General features: G+C 46.2%; 1 protein-coding gene across 1 annotated transcript in view; it reads right to left on the minus strand.

Annotated features, from left to right (window-relative positions):
• Positions 1-272: 272 nt before the first annotated feature.
• POC1A (POC1 centriolar protein A) overlaps positions 273-20736 on the minus strand; it is a 125285-nt gene continuing 104821 nt past the window's right edge. Inside the window, exon 11 of the mRNA XM_069206099.1 lies at positions 273-2602. Within this exon, the coding sequence (XP_069062200.1) occupies positions 2486-2602 (117 nt within the window). The 3' untranslated portion in view covers positions 273-2485. The remainder of the gene's footprint in view (positions 2603-20736) is intronic.

Below are 20736 nucleotides of genomic sequence, written 5' to 3' on the forward strand. Positions count from 1 at the left end.
GTCACCTGTAGGTCTTGTACTTACTGTGCAAGGAGAAGTTCTTATACTAGTGTAACAGGTCTTCTGTGATTGGCTTCCCATTGGCTCCCAACTGTGCCTGTTCAGGAGAGTCCAGAGAGGTGCTCAGGCCTTCTCTATCCAAGCTGTGGGACTCTAGCACACACCGTGTGTGACATCCACACGCTTCTTTCGCCTCTGATTGGCCCTCAAACATGCCTGTTCCAGCAGCAGCATCTCTAACTTGTCGATAAAAGATGATATATCTACAATTTAGGAAGTTATTTTTTATTTTTAAGGGGGTCGCAGAGTTTTTTTTTTTTTTTTTTTAAAAGGGGGCCCCCCCATTACTTTCAGGTGTGAGTAGTAAAGTTATATCAGCTATCTTTAGCTGCTACAGAAATGAGACGCACGGCAAGCATCAATGCACACCATAGTAAATCTGAATTCTGAAATTTTCAAAGAATGGGTACATTTCGTTCGTAGGGACCGTGTCCTGTCCTGCTACTAAATACCAAACACACTCCATCCCACGGAGATGTTAAAAAAAAATCCTCTCATCCCAAAGTAATGTCCGTCATGCAGCAGTCAAAACAGAGACTCTTAAGAGACATCCATTAGGACTTCCATAGACCTCCAGATGAATGGAATGGTGGCCTGGTGCCTTGAGAAAGGTGGTGGTGGAAGGGCCGACTTCTCAAGACCACCACAACAGGTGGCGGCAGAAGGGCCGACTTCTCAAGACCACCACAGGTGGAGGCGTAAGGGGATGACTTCTGTAGAGCACCACTGGGACTCCACTGGCCTCCATAGACATCCACATGGATGGAATGGTGGCCTGTTGCTTTAGACTGGTAGCGGTGGAAGAGGCCAACTTCTGAAGACCACCACAGGTGGCAGCAGAAGGGGCCGACTTCTGAATGCCACCACTGGCCTCCACAGACCTCCACATGGATGAATGGTGGCCTCTTGCTTTAGACAGGTGGTGGTGGAAAGGGCTGACTTCTGAAGACCACCACATGTGGAGGCGTAAGGGGATGACTTCTGTAGAGCCCCACTGGGACTCCTCTGGCCTCCATAGACGTCCACATGGATAGAATGCTGGTCTGGTACCGTGAGACAGATGGCACTGGAAGGGACTGACTTCTGTAGACCACCACAGGTGGCAGCAGAAGGAGCTGACTTCTGAACACCACCACTGGCCTCCACAGACCTCCACATGGATGGAATGGTGGCCTCTTGCTTTAGACAGGTGGCGGTGGAAGGGGATGACTTCTGTAGAGCACCAGTGGGACTCCTCTAGGGTATCAATGCCCCTCACTAGTGCCTCAGTCACCAGACTCCAATGGTACAAAGAGCCATAAGGTGCATCATTAGGAGGGTAACAGCTTTGGGCAGCCAGCCCATCACCTGCACAGTCACAGATGGGAAACATCAGAGCTCCAGGGACCATCACCAGTGCGCACAGCAGTGAAGATCTGTACACATCTCAACAGCATGTCTTCCAACACGGGACGTGCAGGTCTAAGATATTTCTAAACATCTGCAGCGCCACGTAAAAGCTTTCAAAAGATGAATTTAGGATCTTGACCTAGGAATTCTATACTTAACTCAGCTCTGACACTTGGTGTTGAAAGAAGGTGATTTTTGCCATTTTTAGGTTCTGTTTTTCACACAAGGTTTTGTTTCTTACAGGTTCATTACTCAAAGGTGCTTCTACAACAACACGTCAGGCGGTGTTACCAATATGTCCTGAGGAAAGTACACATCCTTTCCTTCCCAAGGAACCCAACCCTATAAGGCACAAGTGAACATTGGAAGGTGCCGGTGAGATTAGAGATGGACCACAAGGAAAGCTCCCGTGACCTGCGCAGCGACGGTGGCCAGGCTGGTCACAGCCATCCCCTGCACTCAGAAGGAAGGCGCACCTCAGAGCCAAGCCCAGAGAACCCCCGCTACTTAATGGAGGCAATACTGGGTCAAGAGACAAAGGAAAGACACTGAGGTAGCAATGACGCAGCCTTTGAAAACAATCCTTTGGGGAAAATCAACATCAACAGAGTATTGGGTATTAGCATGCACAGCAAGGTTTCGGAATTATGTCACAGGACGTTTAAATATATAGAGGGTGTGTTATACAGACTGAGGAAGCCAAGGGCAGGCAGTCCATAGCATCATTCAGGCATCAAAGAGAAGCTGAACAAGAGCCATGAGGTGGAAGCAGAAACAAGAGAGGATGGAGATCTAAAAACACTCTTCCTTGAAGAAGATCCAGAAGGAACATCAAGCAGGTCCAGAAGGAACATCAAGCAGGGCCCCAGGATGTTTTAGTGAAAGTCACAGCACCATCAACCGCTTCATAAAAGGCACTTCACTGTCCAGCAGCCACAGGATTAAAAGATTACAGAAATAAAATTCACTGCATAAAATGCGAGTAGAAAAAAGTTCTTAGAAAAATATCATCAGATAGTCACAGAACAGAAGCCCCTCATTTCTCTTGGCCATCAGTTCGCCTTATTTGGAAAGTCATTCGCTGCTGATTGTCCAGGCACTCTCTCAGCTTGTCCTCAGTTAGGGTCAGTCTTTGCTCCAAGATGGCCACGGTCTGTAAAAAGAAAGAAAAGATTATGCATATCTATATCTATATCTCGCCTCGAGAATGGTAGCTGCATGTGATGAGATTATTGGGTCTTAGACAAACAGTAATGCCATTTCTTGTAGACTCTATATACCAGCAGATCCTACATCTTATGAATTTTCTCCAGGCGCCAGACTGGATCTGGAAACTTTAGAACAATTCCCTCACGCATCAGTAGGTGACACCGTGCAGCTCTGGGTCAGCTTAGTCCTGCCTCTAGTATAACATCGGGCCCCTATATATGAACCACCTCCCCGTGATCTGATGTCAGTTTCTTTCGAATCTACGTTTTTGCCATCAAACAAACCATGGAAATTAGATTGTGCAGTGTCCAGGACATTTATATTTGGCATCTTAAAAGTATTTGAGTCCATTCCACGGAACAGGGCGAAGGATGGATCGGTGAGGAATCTCCGGTTGGATGGAGTCTGTAAGGAAATGCCTCCTTGGCATGGAAAGTGTGCTGAGGTCTGCTAACCAGGCCCCAGCACCAGTGTTCTTTCCCTAACCTGTACCTTTGTCTCCACAATTGGCACACCCTGGCATCCAGGTAAAGTCTATTGTAACTGGTACCCCTGGTACCAAGGGCCCTGATGCCAGGGAAGGTCTCTAAGGGCTGCCGCATGTCTTATGCCACCCTAGGGACCCCTCACTCAGCACATACACACTGCTTGCCAGCTTGTGTGTGCTGGTGGGGAGAAAATGACTAAGTCAACATGGCACTCCCCTCAGGGTGCCATGCCAACCTCACACTGCCTATGGTATAGTTAAGTCACCCCTCTAGCAGGCCTTACAGCCCTAAGGCAGGGTGCACTATACCACAGGTGAGGGCATAGGTGCATGAGCACTATGCCCCTACAGTGTCTAAGCAAAACCTTAGACATTGTGAGTGCAGGGTAGCCATAAGAGTATATGATCTGGGAGTTTGTCATACACGAACTCCACAGCACCATAATGGCTACACTGAAAACTGGGAAGTTTGGTATCAAACTTTTCAGCACAATAAATGCACACTGATGCCAGTGTACATTTTATTGTGAAATACACCCAGAGGGAATCTTAGAGATGCCCCCTGAAAACATACCCGACTTCCAGTGTGGGCTGACTAGTTTTGCCAGCCTGCCACACACCAGACATGTTGCTGGCCACATGGGGAGAGTGCCTTTGTCACTCTGTGGCTAGTAACAAAGCCTGTACTGGGTGGAGGTGCTTCTCACCTCCCCTGCAGGAACTGTAACACCTGGCGGTGAGCCTTAAACGCTCACCCCCTTTGTTACAGCGCCACAGGGCATCCCAGCTAGTGGAGATGCCTGCCCCCTCTAGCCACGGGCCCACTTTTGGCGGCAAGGCTGGAGGAGATAATGAGAAAAACACGGAGGAGTCACTGGCCAGTCAGGACAACCCCTAAGGTGTATGGAGCTGGTATTGCAGATAGAGGATTCCCCCAATAGGATTAGGGATGTGCCCCCCTCCCCTCAGGGAGGAGGCGCAAAGAGGGTGTAGGCACCCTCAGGGCTAGTAGCCATGGCTACTAGCCCCCCAGGCCTAAACACCCTCCTAAATTGAGTATTTAGAGGCCACCCGAACCAAGAAAGATAGATTCCTGCAACCTGAAGACGAAGAAGGACTGCTGACCTGAATCCCTGCAGAGAAGACGGAGACACCAACTGCTTTGGCCCCAGCCCTACCGGCCTCTCTCCCCACTTCAAGAAAAACTGCAACAGTGACGCGTCCCCCAGGGTCCAGCGACCTCTGAAGCCTCAGAGGACTACCCTGCATCTAAAAGGCCCTAGAAACTCCTGAGGACAGCGGCCCTGTTCAACCAACTTGCAACTTTGCCACAAAGAAACAACTTTTAAAGACCACACGTTTCCCGCCGGAAGCGTGAGACTTTCCACTCTGCACCAGACAGCCCCGGCTCGACCTGCGTAAAACTAACTCTACAGGGAGGACTCCCCGGCGACTGCGAGCCCGTGAGTAGCCCGAGTTGACCCCCCTGATACCCCACAGCGATGCCTGCAGCGGGAATCCAGAGGCTCCCCCGACCGCGACTGCCTGCTTCAAGGAACCCGGCGCCTGGAAAACACACCGCACCCGCAGCCCCCAGGACCTGAAGGAACCGAACTCCAGTGCAGGAGCGACCCCCAGGCGGCCCTATTCCTAGCCCAGGTGGTGGCTACCCCGAAGAGCCCCCCCCCTTTACCTGCCTGCATCGTTGAAGAGACCCCCCGGGTCTCCCCATTGAGTCCTATTGCAAACCCAACACCTGTTTGCACTCTGCACCCGGCCGCCCCTGTGCCGCTGAGGGTGTACGTTCTGTGCCTGCTTGTGTCCCCCCCCCCCGGCCCCCCCGGTGCCCTACAAAACCCCCCAGGTCTGCCCTCTGAAGTCACGGGTACTTACCTGCTGGCAGACTGGAACCGGGGCACCCCTATTTCCATTTAAGCCTATGAGTTTTGGGCACCACTTTGACCTCTGCACCTGACCAGTCCTGAGCTGCTGGTGTGGTAACTTTGGGGTTGCCCTGAACCCCCAACGGTGGGCTACCTTGGACCCAACTTTGAACCCTGTAAGTGCTTTACTTACCTGAAAAACTAACAAATACTTACCTCCCCCAGGAACTGTCGAATTTTGCACCGTCTAGTTGTAAAATAGCTTATTGCCATTTTTGCCAAAACTGTACATGCTATTGTGATAATTCAAAGTTCCTAAGATACCTGAGTGAAATACCTTTCATTTAAAGTATTGTTTGTAAATCTTGAACCTGTGGTTCTTAAAATAAACTAAGAAAATATATTTTTCTATATAAAAACCTATTGGCCTGGAATTGTCTTTTGAGTGTGTGTTCCTCATTTATTGCCTGTGTGTGTACAACAAATGCTTAACACTACCCTCTGATACGCCTACTGCTCAACCACACTACCACAAAATAGAGCATTAGAAGTATCTCTTTTTGCCACTATCTTACCTCTAAGGGGAACCGTTGGACTCTGTGCATGCTATTTCTTACTTTGAAATAGTACATACAGAGCCAACTTCCTACAGAGTTTCTACTAGAAAAAGCATTAACAAAGGTAAGTTCTGATAAGGATTTCTAACCGCAGATTCCTCACATTGTGAATAGATACAAAAGCAGTACAACCCCTCTGTGGGTGGGTCTGTTGAACCGCTCAGACCTGGAAATCCTGCAGGACAGACTGAGTGCCCGCCCCACCGGTCCTGGATATCCAGGTAGTAATGCTTCATGAGGAGGGACGCCCATGTAGCAGCCTGGCAGATGTCTAAGGCAGGCACACTACGTACCGGTGCAGAGAGCGCAGTCTTCGCTCTGGTGTAATGCATGTGTATGACTTCTGCACAGTATAATCAGTCTGGAGATGGTTGGTCCACTTTTGCACTGCTTTGTCTTCGCCCCAGAGAAACCAACGAAAAGTTGGTTGACCCGTCCTAATCTCTGGTCCCGTCCACACAGATGCCAAGCGCCATTTAGGGTCAGGGCTAGTAAACCATTCTTCCTCCTTGGAGGGGTGGGCGGTGCACAGAAAGCCGGCAAGGTGATGAATTGGTCTGCGCGGAAGGGTGAGCTACCTTAGGTAGGAATGTTGCTTTTATCCAGAGGACTAATTTGTGCGGGCAGAAAAAAAGCATATGGCGGAACCACGCACAATGCCTGAAACTCGCTCACTCCTCTTGCAATGTCACGGTGATCAGGAATGCAGTCTTGATATTAAGGAGTCTAACAGAACAACCATGCATTGGTTCAAGGGGACTGCGCACAGCACATAGGTGAGTACCAAATTAAGGTCCCACACTGCAGTGTGACAAAAAAGTATAGGTGGGAACATTTGCACCCGCCCCTTCAAAAAAACACATAACAACAGATGACTTGAGGAGGGATGGCTGCTCAGGTAAAAGCAAAAAGCCAGAAAGGGCCAAAAGGTAACCTTTAAGGTTGCAATAGCATGGCCTTGCTGGGCCAATGACAAACCAAACAAGAGGACATCTGATTACTGTACATTCAGGGGTTGTAGGTGTCAGGAGGAATGGCAAGCAACAAACTTCACCCATTATCCTGCGAGATCAATTTGGTTGATAGACCCCTGGCTGCTAAGAGAACACAGATTATTTCGGAAGGAAGACTGAAAGCCATCACTGAGGCTGCGCAGTCTCCACGAATGGAGACAGAGTGCGCAGGCTCGATTGCAAGACTCGACTCCGCAACTGCGACAGGACGTTCTCCCAAAGGGTTAGCTGGATTGAAGAACATATGCTTACAGCCAGAAGCTCTGGATACCACACTCTCCTTGCCCAGTCTAACACCACTGGGGTTACTTGTGCCTGGTCTCTAAATCTTCTTGAGTATTACTAGCAGGAGAGGGAGTGGCAGGAAGATGTACAGGAGTCCCAACCCCTAATGTTGTAGAAAGGCACCCCTGAGGGAGTGCCGTTTTTGGAACTCAAATGTGCATAAGTTTCAACATTGTGCATTCTCTGCGGTGGTAAAGAGATCAAGCCAAGGTTCTTCGTATTGCTGGAAGATGTCCTGTGCCACGTCCGAGTGTAACCGCCATTCGTGAACCAGTAAGCAACACCGGCTGAGTTCGTCTGCCCTGGTGTTTAAAGATCCCCTACCAGGTGCTGGGCGATCAGGAAGATGCCCTAAGCGTTCAGCCACTTCCATAGGTGCAGAGTCTCCGGGACAAAATTCACAATCCAATGCTGCCCGCTTGTTGCAATACCACATGGTGGTTGTGCTGTCCATGAGTACCTGCACCCGTTCCCCTTTGATGATCAGGAGGAAGACGTTTAGTGTTGAGTCGCTCGCAACTCCACCATGTTATGTGAGACGAGACTCTGTGAAAGGCCAAAAGCCTTTGATCACCATCTCTCCCAGATGCCCCCTCTCCATTCCCCCCAACTCACAAGCTTTAGTTCTGGATGGAGTGGGAAAAGGGGTCTGCTGTTGATCCAATTGCGATTCAGCAGCCACCACTGCAGCTCTTTCATAGTCTCCTTCGACACTTGAATGGGGTCTGAGAGGTTGCCTTGGTGCTGAGCCCACGGAGACTTCAGATCCCACTGCAGAGCCTGCATGAGCCAACCGGCGTGGTCCACAATCAGGATGCAGGAGGCCAAGAGCCCCAGAAGCTTAAGAGCTGCTCTCACCGATACCCAGGTCAGAGCTTGAAAAACAGAGATTATAGCCCGAATGTCCTGGACCCCTTGAGGTGGAAGTATAGCTCGAACAGTTCCAATGAAGGGAAGTTTTGTGAAGGAGTCAGGTGGGATGTAGTTGATGGAGAGACCCAACGATGCCAGCAGGTCAGACGTTGTCTAGAGGTAGCTCACAACTGTGAGACAAGCTCGCTTTCTGTACCCAGTTATCAAGGTACGGAAAGTCTGGCATTCCCCCCCCCTCTGCAGATGAGCTGCAACCACCACCATCACTTTTGTGAACAGGAGAGAAACACTGGGAATGTCTAAGGGGAGCACAAAGAATTGAAAGTGCTCGTGGCCTACCTGCAACTGCATGTAATGTATGCGGGACTTCAGGACTGGTAATGGAAATAAACATCCTGCACGTCCGGTTCCACCATCGAGCCTCTTGGATCTAGGGCAGGCAGAACCTGGGCCTGGGTGGGCATTTTGAACTTGTTCTTCATGAAGAGGAGATTCAGAGGGTAAAGATCCAGAGATGGGATGAAGGCCTTGGGTCTTTGGCACCATAAAATAATGGGAGTAACAACCAGTCCTGAACTCTGCAGCCATCACAAGCGTCTCATGGAGAACTGACAAGCGGTCCTCCAGGAGGTTTTGTGGTATGGATGGCATGTCCCGGGAATAGGATAGGAAGGGTAAAGAATATACCCATTGACCCGACATGTTGTCATCCATCCGGGGAGGTTAAAGGTGACATGGCCTACTATCAGGTGACTGTGCGCCCCAAGGATGTTTTACAGTGGTTTTGTGCCTAAGGGCGGGAATGCGGTAGGGTGCCGCACCCGAGTCCCAAACGCTGTCTGCTAGCTTCCTGGCCTCACCCTCCATAGGCTTGGGAGCCCTGTTGCTGCTGAGGCCTGTATTAGCACTGCCTCTGCAAGTATTCGCTACTGAAGCCTAGAATGGGGCATACTTGTTGGAGGAGCTGCTGAACAGGCTGAGCTATGCCTAGAGAGCAAGCAGTAGCTTTGCTTTCTTTATAAATCTCAAAGGCCGAGTCAGCCTTTTTCTCCGAAACATTTAATTGCTGGACGTCCAATAATATTGTTGAGCAAACCAAACAGTGGCCCTTAACCATCACGCTGGTCTCAACTTCCGTAACCAAGCAGTCAGCTGTGTCAATGGAAGTGTTAATAAAACTACTGGACTTGAATCCACCATTGGTGCTGGTGTGGAGGTTCGGTCCTGTAATGTCAAACGTTGTGCTGGACTCATGAGTGGGGAGGAGAGGGTAAGAGGTAAGGTGGTGGAGTCAACCTTGGGTGGAGGACGAGTGGTACCGCTGGGGATGGATCTGCAACAGGCCTTGGGGCTCGAAGGAGCGCCTGAGGGTTTCGCTGTGGTAACAAAAATGATTGCTACGGCCTCCTTCAGGCATTGCATGTCTGCTGTGGTTGTTCGCTGAGGCAGGTCATGCGGAAGCACTTCTGGAGTTCGCTCCGAGGCGGAGAGGTACATGGGCCGTCGCACGACTCCAAACGAAGTGAGTGGCGGGACGTGGGTGACTCATGTTTGGATTCTTGCACAATTTACGTGAGTTATGTCATTTATTTGATCTTGAGGAGGATCCGTCCAGAGATCGGTCTCTGGATCGAGAGCACTCAATCTCGACCAGGACCGTGACCACTGCCACAAATTCTTCAGGAGTTCAGCAACAGGTTTAAATTAATTTCAAAATAATTTTTGCACAGTAACAGCATGACTGTGTTGCGTGAGGTTCAGAGATATCCGAGGCAGACGTCATGGGTGTCCATCACCAACATATGTTGGGGACACTCACGACACGCTTGAAACCTGCAGTTTTGTTTTCCAGACAAGTGTGGCTTTGGTCCATAGCTCTTCCACCCTGTAGCTGGTCAAATGACTAATGGAATTCACTGTCCCTTCCAAGGAATAATAAATACTCTTCACCTCCGCATACCTCACAATAGATCGCTTTCCATGTGGCAGAGCATGGAGGGTCTGGTCTTTTTGTTCCAGTAGCCGCATGGACCTACTAAGTTTTCACTTTACAGTGATAATAAAGATCCCTCGTTGCCACAAGAACCAAACAAACTTTCCCACATTCATTCATAACGCTATTTGCAAAGCAAGAGAATGGCAAGGAAATTGACCTCAGTTTGACGTGGGCATGTAAATAGCAATGTTTACACAGAGAGGTGCCCTCGGATGAGGCTGTTGCATAAGGGTATAAATGTAGACGCATCTTTTTCAGAACAAGAGCATAAGTTCTCAGAAGAGGCAACAGTATGATAGCTTGAGTTACCAGACTCATGTTTGGGAGAAGGTCCTGTAGCCAGAAAAACAAATCAAATATCCAAGTATCCAAACATACACCCACCAAAGACCATCTGAAAGTCCTTACAAGCCGGCAGAAACCAGTAGCATGACATTTGTTGCTACCACACGGCGGTAGCAATGCTGCGCTCTCCTCACTATTTGGTTCTTCCAAAGCGGTGCCAACACCTGTCCACTGAAGGGCAGTGTTCAATGCTGATAATGGAGAGAAACTCATTGAAAGCACAAGAAAGTAACAAAAAATTGTAAGAAATAATAGATATTATAGATATTGAAAAGGCAATTTTGGTCATGTGGTGGAAAATGGCAGTAAATTTCTGCCACCACCGGTGGCCCAAAGCGCTGACTGAGCACATTCTGAGGTCTGTGATCAGTTTTATGGATTTTGATGACGGGAAAGGAATACACTGATCTCTCTGGGCCCGCAAGTAGTAAGGATTTACCTTATTTAGCAGATCTATTACCATGTGAATATTGCTCAAACCAGAATGAGGGGACTGAAGAAGCAAACTAGCCATAATAATGATGTCACAAGTCAACATAGCACACTACGCCGGGGCAGGAATAATATTGGCTCAGTGGAGGCATGCTTTTACAAGTCGTGTGATGCTCTGCGCATTAGGTAATGCACTTTGTACGAGGGACGGAAGGACATTACCCAATGCCCAGTATATTTGTTTTTCCATAAACCCAGCTGGGAGGATTTATTTCATGCCATGTGTTTATGGGGCTGCCCTTGGTCTAGAGGCTATAAAAGGCCTTTTTATTTAAGTAATTGAGTGTGAGAGAAGTCTGCATGGAAACAGACGAGTCATCGGAAAAGACTCTAAAGTAATGTTGTGGTCCTAGGCCTCGGGCCAGGTCTGTGTAAGAGGCAAATGTGCAGGTAAGGAGGACTGTAGCCAGGTGTTGGAGGTGGGGCAGCTCCACATGCACCAGATTAAACTGCTGGTCTGAGGGTGTGAGAGGAAATGAACTTTTCTAAAGAAAATTATCAAATGCAAACCACCTTTTGATGGAGTTTACAGAGAATTACAAAACAGTGAGATGTGGTAATAATGTCTGAAGTATCAAGAGGAGAACAGCAGTAGGTCACAGGCCCTGAGCAATAACTAATAATGATAATCCCATATTTAGAGGTTAACTATTTCACTGACAGGGTGGTTATGCAGCTCCGTCTCAGAGCTTTGTTTTTTTAAACAAAATCAGCACTGGGTTGTTGCAACACGTACTTCTTTGGGGTCTCTGTGCACCACTACAAACTACTTTTATTCTGGCACATTCAGAGCTACGTATTACTGAAAAATCTGCATCAGTGACAAGCCCGCTTGAAGAGCTAGCGAAAAATGTGGAGATATGTTCATTATTTTAACAAATTTGCTCAATAATTATTTGTATCCCTCAAATGGACAAACAAATGCTGGAACGCTAAAAAAAAAAAAAATATTGGCCTGAATGTCTGGAGCCCAGCAACAGCAATCAAATGTGTAGCTTTTCTTAGGAAAAGTGGTCTGTGCAATCAATTATGTAATATTAGCAGTAATCACTAAATTGTTGCAGAATCAATGTTTATGGTGCGCTGTTCATCTGATGACAGATACCATACTCACACACACACATATATATATACACATATACATACATACATGAGTAAGGCTGTTGTCGAAACGCGTTGGATTTTGTGCTGAAATAAATAGAATTTTCATATTGGAGGTGTCCTGGCTCTCCTGGTATTTAAGGGAGTGTTTAAGGTTACATATATATATATATCTCTATATATACATACATATCTCTCTCTCTCTCTATCTATATCTATATATAGATATATAGAGATATATATATAGATATCTATACCTATATAGATAACAAAAGAAGAAAAAAAACTAATGGCGGTCGCCAGTTTTAGTTCTGCTGTTTCATAAAGCGACTTCTGCTCACTGAATACCTTTGTCCCCGTCTAAGAAATCTTCACAAAACCTTCAAAAAATAAATAAAATAAAAAAGTTCACCACCTCAGCTCCTTCCTGGAAAGTTTTGGGGTGATCCTTCAACCAGGGGCTCAGGAAAAAGGGGTGTCCCAAAGCGTAAAAACCCCATGCATTATCCATTAACTAAAGACGGGCTACAGCAAAAACGTCTTGATGGAATAACAAGAACATTCGGGAGAAAGCTAGACCTTGGTCCACAGATTGTGATTTTTGTGATTTGGTGTAAATCCGTTCAGTACTTTTTGCGAAATTAAGGGTCACAAAATTGTATATTTGGACGGTTGGGCTTGCAAGAGTCCGACGAGACTCCTGTGCGAGCACAAATTCTGGTTGGATGTGCATACGTCCTTTGTCTTATCTACATAATCAAAGACATCTACGCAAGTCCAAATCATGCTCCGATCTTCCTGCTGTTGAAGATGGGTTTCGAAAGAAAGATCTAACAATGACGGGTTCATTTAGATTAAAGTCAGCGGGAACCTTTGGAATGAATTCGGTTCGGGGACTTACCCTGTCCTCCGTGAACTGGACAAAAGGTTCCCTGATGGTGGATGCTTGAATCTCTCCCACTCTTATGGGGGACGTTAGCACTAGGAGAAGGGCTGTTTTGCAAAAAACAAATTTTAAAAGTCTGCTCTATGTATAGGCTCAAGAAGAGTCGACATGAGCTGCCTGAGGACTGGATTAAGCTGCCATGGAACCAGAGGATGTCGAAGAAGTGGAAATGCTCTAAAGAGCCCTTTCAAAAGCTGTTTAATGCTATGGGAAAACAGAGTCGATGCTGATGTATCGGTTCTTGTAAATCTCGAGACTGCAGCAAGATGGACCCGCACCAATGAACATTTGAGTCTATTTGGCTAACAAAATATGGAAGGATCTGAATAGGTTTTCACTAGAAGCGGATGAGGACCACTTCCTGCACCAGACAAACGCTTCCATTCAGCATTGTAAGTCTTACTAATCGCAGGTGCGCGAGCCTGCGCCGCGGTATGTTTACATTCTTGTGGTAGATCTAGATGGTCTAGTCCTAGGTGGTCAGGTACCATGCTGTCATCTTCGGCAACGGGTGCTCGTAGTGGACAATCTCTCCATGATGTCTGGAAAGTATTTTGGGGTGCACTGTCAGAGGAACGGATGGATGTGCAGATAACTGCAGCAGTTCGCTGTACTAACACACGTGAGGCCATACTGGTACAGCAAGTTGTGGGAGGCAATGAGAATCTAGTGCGATGGTCCATCTTCACCTTCAACAACCTGGGGATCGGGGGAAAAGGAAGAAAGGAATAGGAAAATATCTTCAACTAACTGATCGAAAGGGCATTGCCCAAAGTCCACAGATGCTAGAAACCTACGAAACAGGCATTTCTCCTTGTTCGGAGTAGCAAACAGATCGATTGGGGACTGACCACAGCGATTGAAAATGTAATCCATCTTGCTAGTTCACATTCATGACAATTCGACATTTGTCGATTGAGTGCATACGCCCGATCTTTTGGGCAGATGTTCCAAAGCAATGTATATCCAGTTCCACAGCATCTGATCCTCTTCTGAAAGGATCTTGGACCGTTGTCTGTTCTGACAAGGACTGGTTGACCTGCCAATCTGGAGAGGCATGCTTGTAAACCTAGTCATATGGTGCGGAGTTCCACACATTGATGGGGAGCCTCTTCTCTGCATCTGACCAGAGGCCAGTGGTTGAAAGTTCATGCGGGTAATCTCATTCATCCATGGACACATCCGTAGTGAGTATCAACCTTCTGTTATCAGCAGAAAAGAAAGACTAACATTTAGTTTTGCTTCAAGCTCCTTGTGACATGGACAGTATCTTCCATTGACCGTTCTGTTTCCATTCCAAATCAAGTCCTTGTTGGGCAGGTCTCATATGGAGCCTGCAAAACGGAATGAGGCCTGTTCATGATGCCATCAGGCCCAACAAGTACATGCATTGCCTCACTGAGATTGTTTTCCAAGAAAAGGCTTTGCCACTGTCTGCAACTTCCTCACCCTTTCCGCCGACTGAAAAGCTTTTCCCAACTGTGTGTTTCAACAACGATTTTTCTCTGTTCAAATTCTGGAAGAGAATGATGCAGGCATTCGAAGAAGCTTTTGCTCCTTCTCTGGATGGTGCTTTGAGTAGCCAATCGCCCAGGAAAGGGAACACCTGGTGACTTTCTCGCCTGAGAAAAGCAGCATCTGGGGCGAGACATTTGGTGAATATTCAAGGCGCTGATTTAAGTTCAAAAGGGAGCGCCTTGAACTGGTAGTGTGGCCCGCTATGGAGAATCAAAGGCACTTTCTTTGTTTTTCGATGAATGGGTATGTGGGATTATGCATCCCAAATGCCAAGGGAGGTCATAAAATCCCCTTTCTACATCATCAAAAGGATTTCTTGTAAAGTAATCATCTGGAATGACAGTTTCTTTAGAAACTAGTCCAGGTGTCTCTGATCCAGTACTGGTCTCCAGTGACCTGTGTTTTTCTTGATTAGGAAGAACCTGGAACAAAATCCTTGGTTCCTTTGTGATTTGGGGACAATTTCTATGGCTCCTTTGAAGAGAAGCACATGAACTTCCATTTGAAGCTCCTTCAAATGAAGATGATATTCCTTTCTTGATGGAGAAACTGGGGGTCTCTGGATGAACTCCAATGTATGCCCTGATTGAACATCTGATGTTATCTTATTCCATGCGGAAGCAAAATGTGAAATTCTCCCTGCCAGCTTTTGAGAACCATATGGAAAAGGGGGTCTAAGCTGCGAGTCAAGCTCTTTTCTGAATGTCCTTGTTTCGTGCTTAAGCACCTTTCTTTTTTCCTGAAGACCTCCCGTAACACGGTCTTTTGGTTTCGACTGAAGTAGTATCCTCAATTGTATCCAGACTGAGGATTATATTGATTATCCCTGACTTTCATATTGAATGAATCCTCCTCTGAAATTGTCATCTTCTTGAGTTATAAATACTAGACATCCCAAATCTTCGATACAATGCAAAAGCATTAGGATTTTTGCAGTAAGTTTTAAGACCTTGCAAGGCCTCATAAGCCTGCCAAAAAGAGTGAGGCCATGAACATGCACATCCAGAATCTTGGACTGGATGTCAGTACGGAAGGCTGCAGACTTTAATCAGCCTGGTCTTCTTAGTACTCCTGCCAGCTGGCAAAAACTTGTGCTCAAGACATCTATTACTGCCTCATTAATGAAGGGAGAAGTAAGCTCCTCTTCCTTTACAATAGCTCCTGCAGCTCCCCTCTGGTCTTCAGGAATAAGCTCCAGCGATGGAGCAATGTTATGCCACATCTGGCAATCATCACTCAGGATTGCCAGGGCATTGGCTGTCTTGAAGTTGCTGCCATAGGCTAAGTTCTTTGGCCCATATGATCAAAGTGTTTGCCATCCTTGTCTGGTGTACCAGAGGATGGAGTTAATGGGGTCTTGATTCTTCATTGAGCTGCTGAAGAACGACTGAATGCGGAGCCTTATACCTTTTTCTCCAGATGATGCATCACCGCTGGAACTTCCGACCAGATCTAATCGAGAAAGGGTATGGAGTTAACAGACTTCCGAGGTTGCTCTTTAAAGCCCTAAAGAAAACATGGCTGATCTACAGAGGTCATTGATAGGTTACATTTCTTGAAGTTTCCTTCTATTAATGAATGAAACTTGGAGTTATCATTTGAAGAATCCTGTGGCTTGGTCCATCACCTTCTCCACTACTGCAATTAATTATCCTCTGCTATAATCTTGTCCTCCATCGTTTTGTGGAGTTTACCCTCCTCTCAACCTATATCCGAATATACCGAACCATTGCAGCTAACAATCCACGTCCTCTGTGTGAGCAGATCTAGAAGATGGTTCCCTTGGCGGTGGAAGGGGAGGTAGTAGAAATGGTTCCTAAGGAAGTGAAACTGGCAAAGGAGCAGATAGAGGGGGTGCCAGAATGGGTGTAGGATTTTTGGATGGTTGCTGTGGTAAAAACGTAGAGAAAGTCTCCATCATCTGTTGCAACGCTGATAAAGAGGACATTGGCAGTTGAACCACATCTGTTTTTTTAAAGTATTCTGTCGGTTTCTTTCTGAGAATAATTCAAGTAGTTTGAGACTTACAATTGCTGATAAACAAATTTGTTGTCCCCTCCATTTCTTCTCCACAACCTAGGACATATTTTACATCTAATTGAGTTGAGCTGTAAGCAGTCATGGAGGCATAATCACCATCCTCCTCCTCTTAGTCTGATAGCATTATTTGAGCCAGAGATAAGCTTGACACCTTCAAAGGTGAAAAAACATCTCTTAAATTCACTGTTGACTGTAGTTGTCAAAGGTGATTTCGCTGTCAACAGTATGACAGTTGTCAATGACGGAAGAGTCATCGTTGACGGAACAGTTGCCATCGACGGAATGGTCACTGACGGTCTTGTTGATGAGGTACTCATCGTCGACGACAGTGTAGAAGTCGTCACTGACGGTCTTGTCATCAATAATGCATTTGAAGATAAATCTTTTGAAGATTTCTTCTTCACTACTGGGTGATCACCTCTATAGTGCCTTGAAGTATGGTTATCCTGGGAATTACCAGAAGAGGTGGCTGCAAGCGCTGTACCACATAAATCTCCTCTTGTGCGATGTCTTTGTGGAAGTGCTTTGAGGGGCACTTTTCAAACAATCCTGCCCAAAAGAGGGGGCATCTTCTTTAGAGGAGGAAAATTCTCGTGGTCCATAAAGAATAAAGGCAACCTACTTTCTCTGTTCTTAAGAGTTGTAGTTGAAAAAGTCTTGCACGTATCACAACCCTGACACCTTCTGAAGTGGGTAAATGCCATAAATACACTGAGAATGTGGATCATCTGTGTAAATCTTCTTGTTACCACAAGATAAACAAGGCTTACACAGAGACTTCTTTTCTCAGCCAGTCATGGTTACAGTTGCCCGTCAGGACAAAAGGTCTCTGGTCTAGGAATGAAAATGTCACTTACCCAGTGTACATCTGTTCGTGGCATCAGTCGCTGTAGATTCGCATGTTTTGCATAGCTCGCCATCTGGTGTTGGGTCGGAGTGTTACAAGTTGTTTTTCTTCGAAGAAGTCTTTCTAGTCACGGGACCGAGTGACTCCTCCTTTTGTCTCCATTGCGCATGGGCGTCGACTCCATCTTCGATTGTTTTTCCCCGCAGAGGGTGAGGTAGGAGTTGTATTGTAGTAATAGTGCCCATGCAATGGAGTGACTAAGTATGTACCTATTTAAGGTTAAAATAATATATACAAATAGTTGAAGGTACCTTCCGAACTGCTACAGGCTCCCGGGGAGGCGGGTGGGCACATGCGAATCTACAGCGACTGATGCCACGAACAGATGTACACTGGGTAAGTGACATTTTCAGTTCGATGGCATCTGTCGCTGTAGATACGCATGTTTTGCATAGACTAGTAAGCAGTTATCTCCCCAAAGCGGTGGCTCAGCCTGTAGGAGTGGGAGTAGTCTGAAACAATGTTCTTAATACGGCTTGACCTACTGTGGCTTGTTGTGCGGATAACACGTCTACACAGTAGTGCTTGGTGAATGTGTGAGGCGTAGACCATGTGGCTGCCTTACATATTTCTTGCATTGGGATGTTTCCTAGAAAGGCCATGGTAGCACCTTTCTTTCTGGTTGAGTGTGCCCTTGGTGTAATGGGCAGTTGTCGTTTAGCTTTAAGGTAGCAGATTTGGATGCATTTAACTATCCATCTGGCTATACCTTGTTTTGATATTGGGTTTCCTGCATGAGGTTTTTGGAATGCAATAAATAGCTGTTTAGTTTTCCTGATGCTCTTTGTTCTGTCAATGTAATACATTAATGCTCTTTTGACATCTAATGTATGTAGTGCCCTCTCAGCTACGGAATCTGGCTGTGGGAAGAACACTGGAAGTTCCACTGTTTGATTTAGATGGAACGGTGAAATAACTTTTGGTAGAAATTTAGGATTAGTCCTTAGGACGACCTTATTTTTGTGTAGTTGTATAAAAGGTTCTTGTATTGTAAACGCCTGAATCTCGCTTACTCTTCTTAGGGAAGTAATGGCGATGAGAAATGCAACCTTCCAGGTGAGGAACTGTATTTCGCAAGAGTGCATGGGTTCAAAAGGTGGACCCATAAGTCTAGTTAAGACAACATTTAGGTTCCATGAAGGAACAGGTGGTGTTCTTGGTGGAATAATTCTTTTAAGGCCCTCCATGAATGCTTTAATGACTGGTATCCTATATAGGGAAGTTGAATAGGTAGGCTGCAGGTATGCAGATATTGCTGCAAGGTGTATTTTAATGGAAGAGAAAGCTAGGTTAGATTTTTGTAAGTGAAGCAAGTAACCCACTACATGTTTTGGGGTTGCGTGTAATGGTTGGATTTGATTAATATGGCAGTAGCAAACAAACCTCTTCCATTTACTGGCATAGCAGTGCCTAGTGGACGGCCTTCTGGCTTGCTTTAGGACTTCCATACATTCTTGGGTAAGTTGTAAGTGTCCGAATTCTAGGATTTCAGGAGACAGATTGCTAGATTCAGCGATGCTGGATCTGGGTGTCTGATCGTTTGGTTGTGTTGTGTCAACAGATCCGGCCTGTTGGGCAGTTTGATGTGGGGTACTACTGATAGGTCTAGCAGCGTTGTGTACCAGGGTTGCCTTGCCCAAGTTGGTGCTATTAATATGAGTTTGAGTTTGTTTTGACTGAGTTTGTTTACCAGATAAGGAAGGAGAGGGAGAGGAGTAAAAGCGTAGGCAAATATCCCTGACCAGTTGATCCATAGGGCATAGCCGTGGGACTGCCTGTGTGGGTATCTGGATGCGAAGTTTTGGCATTTTGCGTTCTCTTTTGTCGCAAACAAGTCTATTTGAGGTGTTCCCCAGAGCGTGAAGTAAGTGTTCAGAATTTGGGGGTGAATTTCCCATTCGTGGACCTGTTGGTGATCTCTAGAGAGATTGTCTGCGAGTTGATTCTGAATTCCTGGGATAAATTGTGCTATTAGGCGAATTTGGTTGTGAATTGCCCAACGCCATATCTTTTGTGCCAGCAGGCTCAATTGCGTTGAGTGCGTCCCCCCTTGTTTGTTTAGATAATACATTGTTGTCATGTTGTCTGTTTTGACGAGAATGTATTTGTGAACTATTATTGGTTGAAAAGCCTTTAGTGCTTGAAAAACTGCTAGCAGTTCTAGGTGATTTATATGCAGTTTTGTTTGATGTACGTTCCATTGTCCTTGTATGCTGTGTTGATCGAGGTGTGCTCCCCACCCTGTCATGGAAGCATCTGTCGTTATTACGTATTGTGGCACTGGGTCTTGGAAAGGCCGCCCTTTGTTTAAATTTATATTGTTCCACCATAGAAGCGAGAGGTAAGTTTGGCGGTCTATTAACACCAGATCTGTAAGGTGACCCTGTGCTTGTGACCACTGTGATGCTAGGCACTGTTGTAAGGGCCTCATGTGCAGTCTTGCGTTTGGGACAATGGCTATGCATGAAGACATCACGCCTAGGAGTTGTAATATCATCTTTGCTTGTATTTTCTGTGTTGAATACATGCGTTGTATGATGTTGTTGAAATTTTGAATTCTTTGTGGACTTGGAGTGGCTACTCCTATTGTTGTGTTTATTATGGCTCCTAGGTATTGTTGTACCTTGCGCGGCAGAATGTTGGATTTTGCGAAGTTGACTGTGAACCCTAGTTTGTAGAGGGTTTGTATGATTTGATTTGTGTGGTGTGAGCAAGTTATTAACGAATGGGTCTTGATTAGCCAGTCGTCTAGATACGGGAATACATGTATTTGCTGCCTTCTGATGTGTGCAGCGACTACTGCTAGACATTTGGTAAAGACTCTTGGTGCGGTTGTTAAACCGAAAGGCAGTACCTTGAATTGGTAGTGTATTCCTTTGAATACAAACCTTAGGTATTTCCTGTGCGATGGATGTATTGGTATATGGAAATACGCGTCTTTGAGGTCTAATGTTGTCATGTAGTCGTGTAGTTTCAGCAATGGTAACACTTCTTGTAGTGTGACCATGTAAAAGTGGTCTGATTTGATGTATGTGTTTAGTATTCTTAGGTCTAGGATTGGTCTTAGCGTTTTGTCCTTCTTTGGTATTAAGAAGTACAGTGAATAAACTCCTGTGTTTATTTGTGTGTTTGGTTCTAACTCGATTGCGTTCTTTTGCAATAGTGCTTGAACTTCTATCTCCAGGAGCTCGGAATGATGTTTTGATAAATTTTGTGCTCTTGGTGGTATGTTTGGAGGGAATTGTAGAAATTCTATGCAATAACCATTTTGGATAATTGCTAGAACCCAAGTGTCTGTAGTGATTTCCTCCCATGCTTTGTAATAATGACCTATTCTTCCCCCCACTGGTGTTGTGTGGAGGGGGTGAGTGACATGTGAGTCACTGCTTAGTTGTAGGGTTTTTGGGGCTTTGAAATTTTCCCCTATTCCTAGGGAATTGCCCTCCTCTATATTGGCCCCGAAAGCCTCCCCTGTACTGTCCCTGGTAACTGGATGGTGTTGCCTGTGAGGTGCTGGCTTGTGTGGCCTGACCCTGAAACCCCCCTCTAAAGGGTGTTTTGCGGAAGGTGCTGTA

Source organism: Pleurodeles waltl, chromosome 9 (assembly GCF_031143425.1).
Source record: "Pleurodeles waltl isolate 20211129_DDA chromosome 9, aPleWal1.hap1.20221129, whole genome shotgun sequence".
Taxonomy (NCBI): Eukaryota; Metazoa; Chordata; class Amphibia; order Caudata; family Salamandridae; genus Pleurodeles; species Pleurodeles waltl.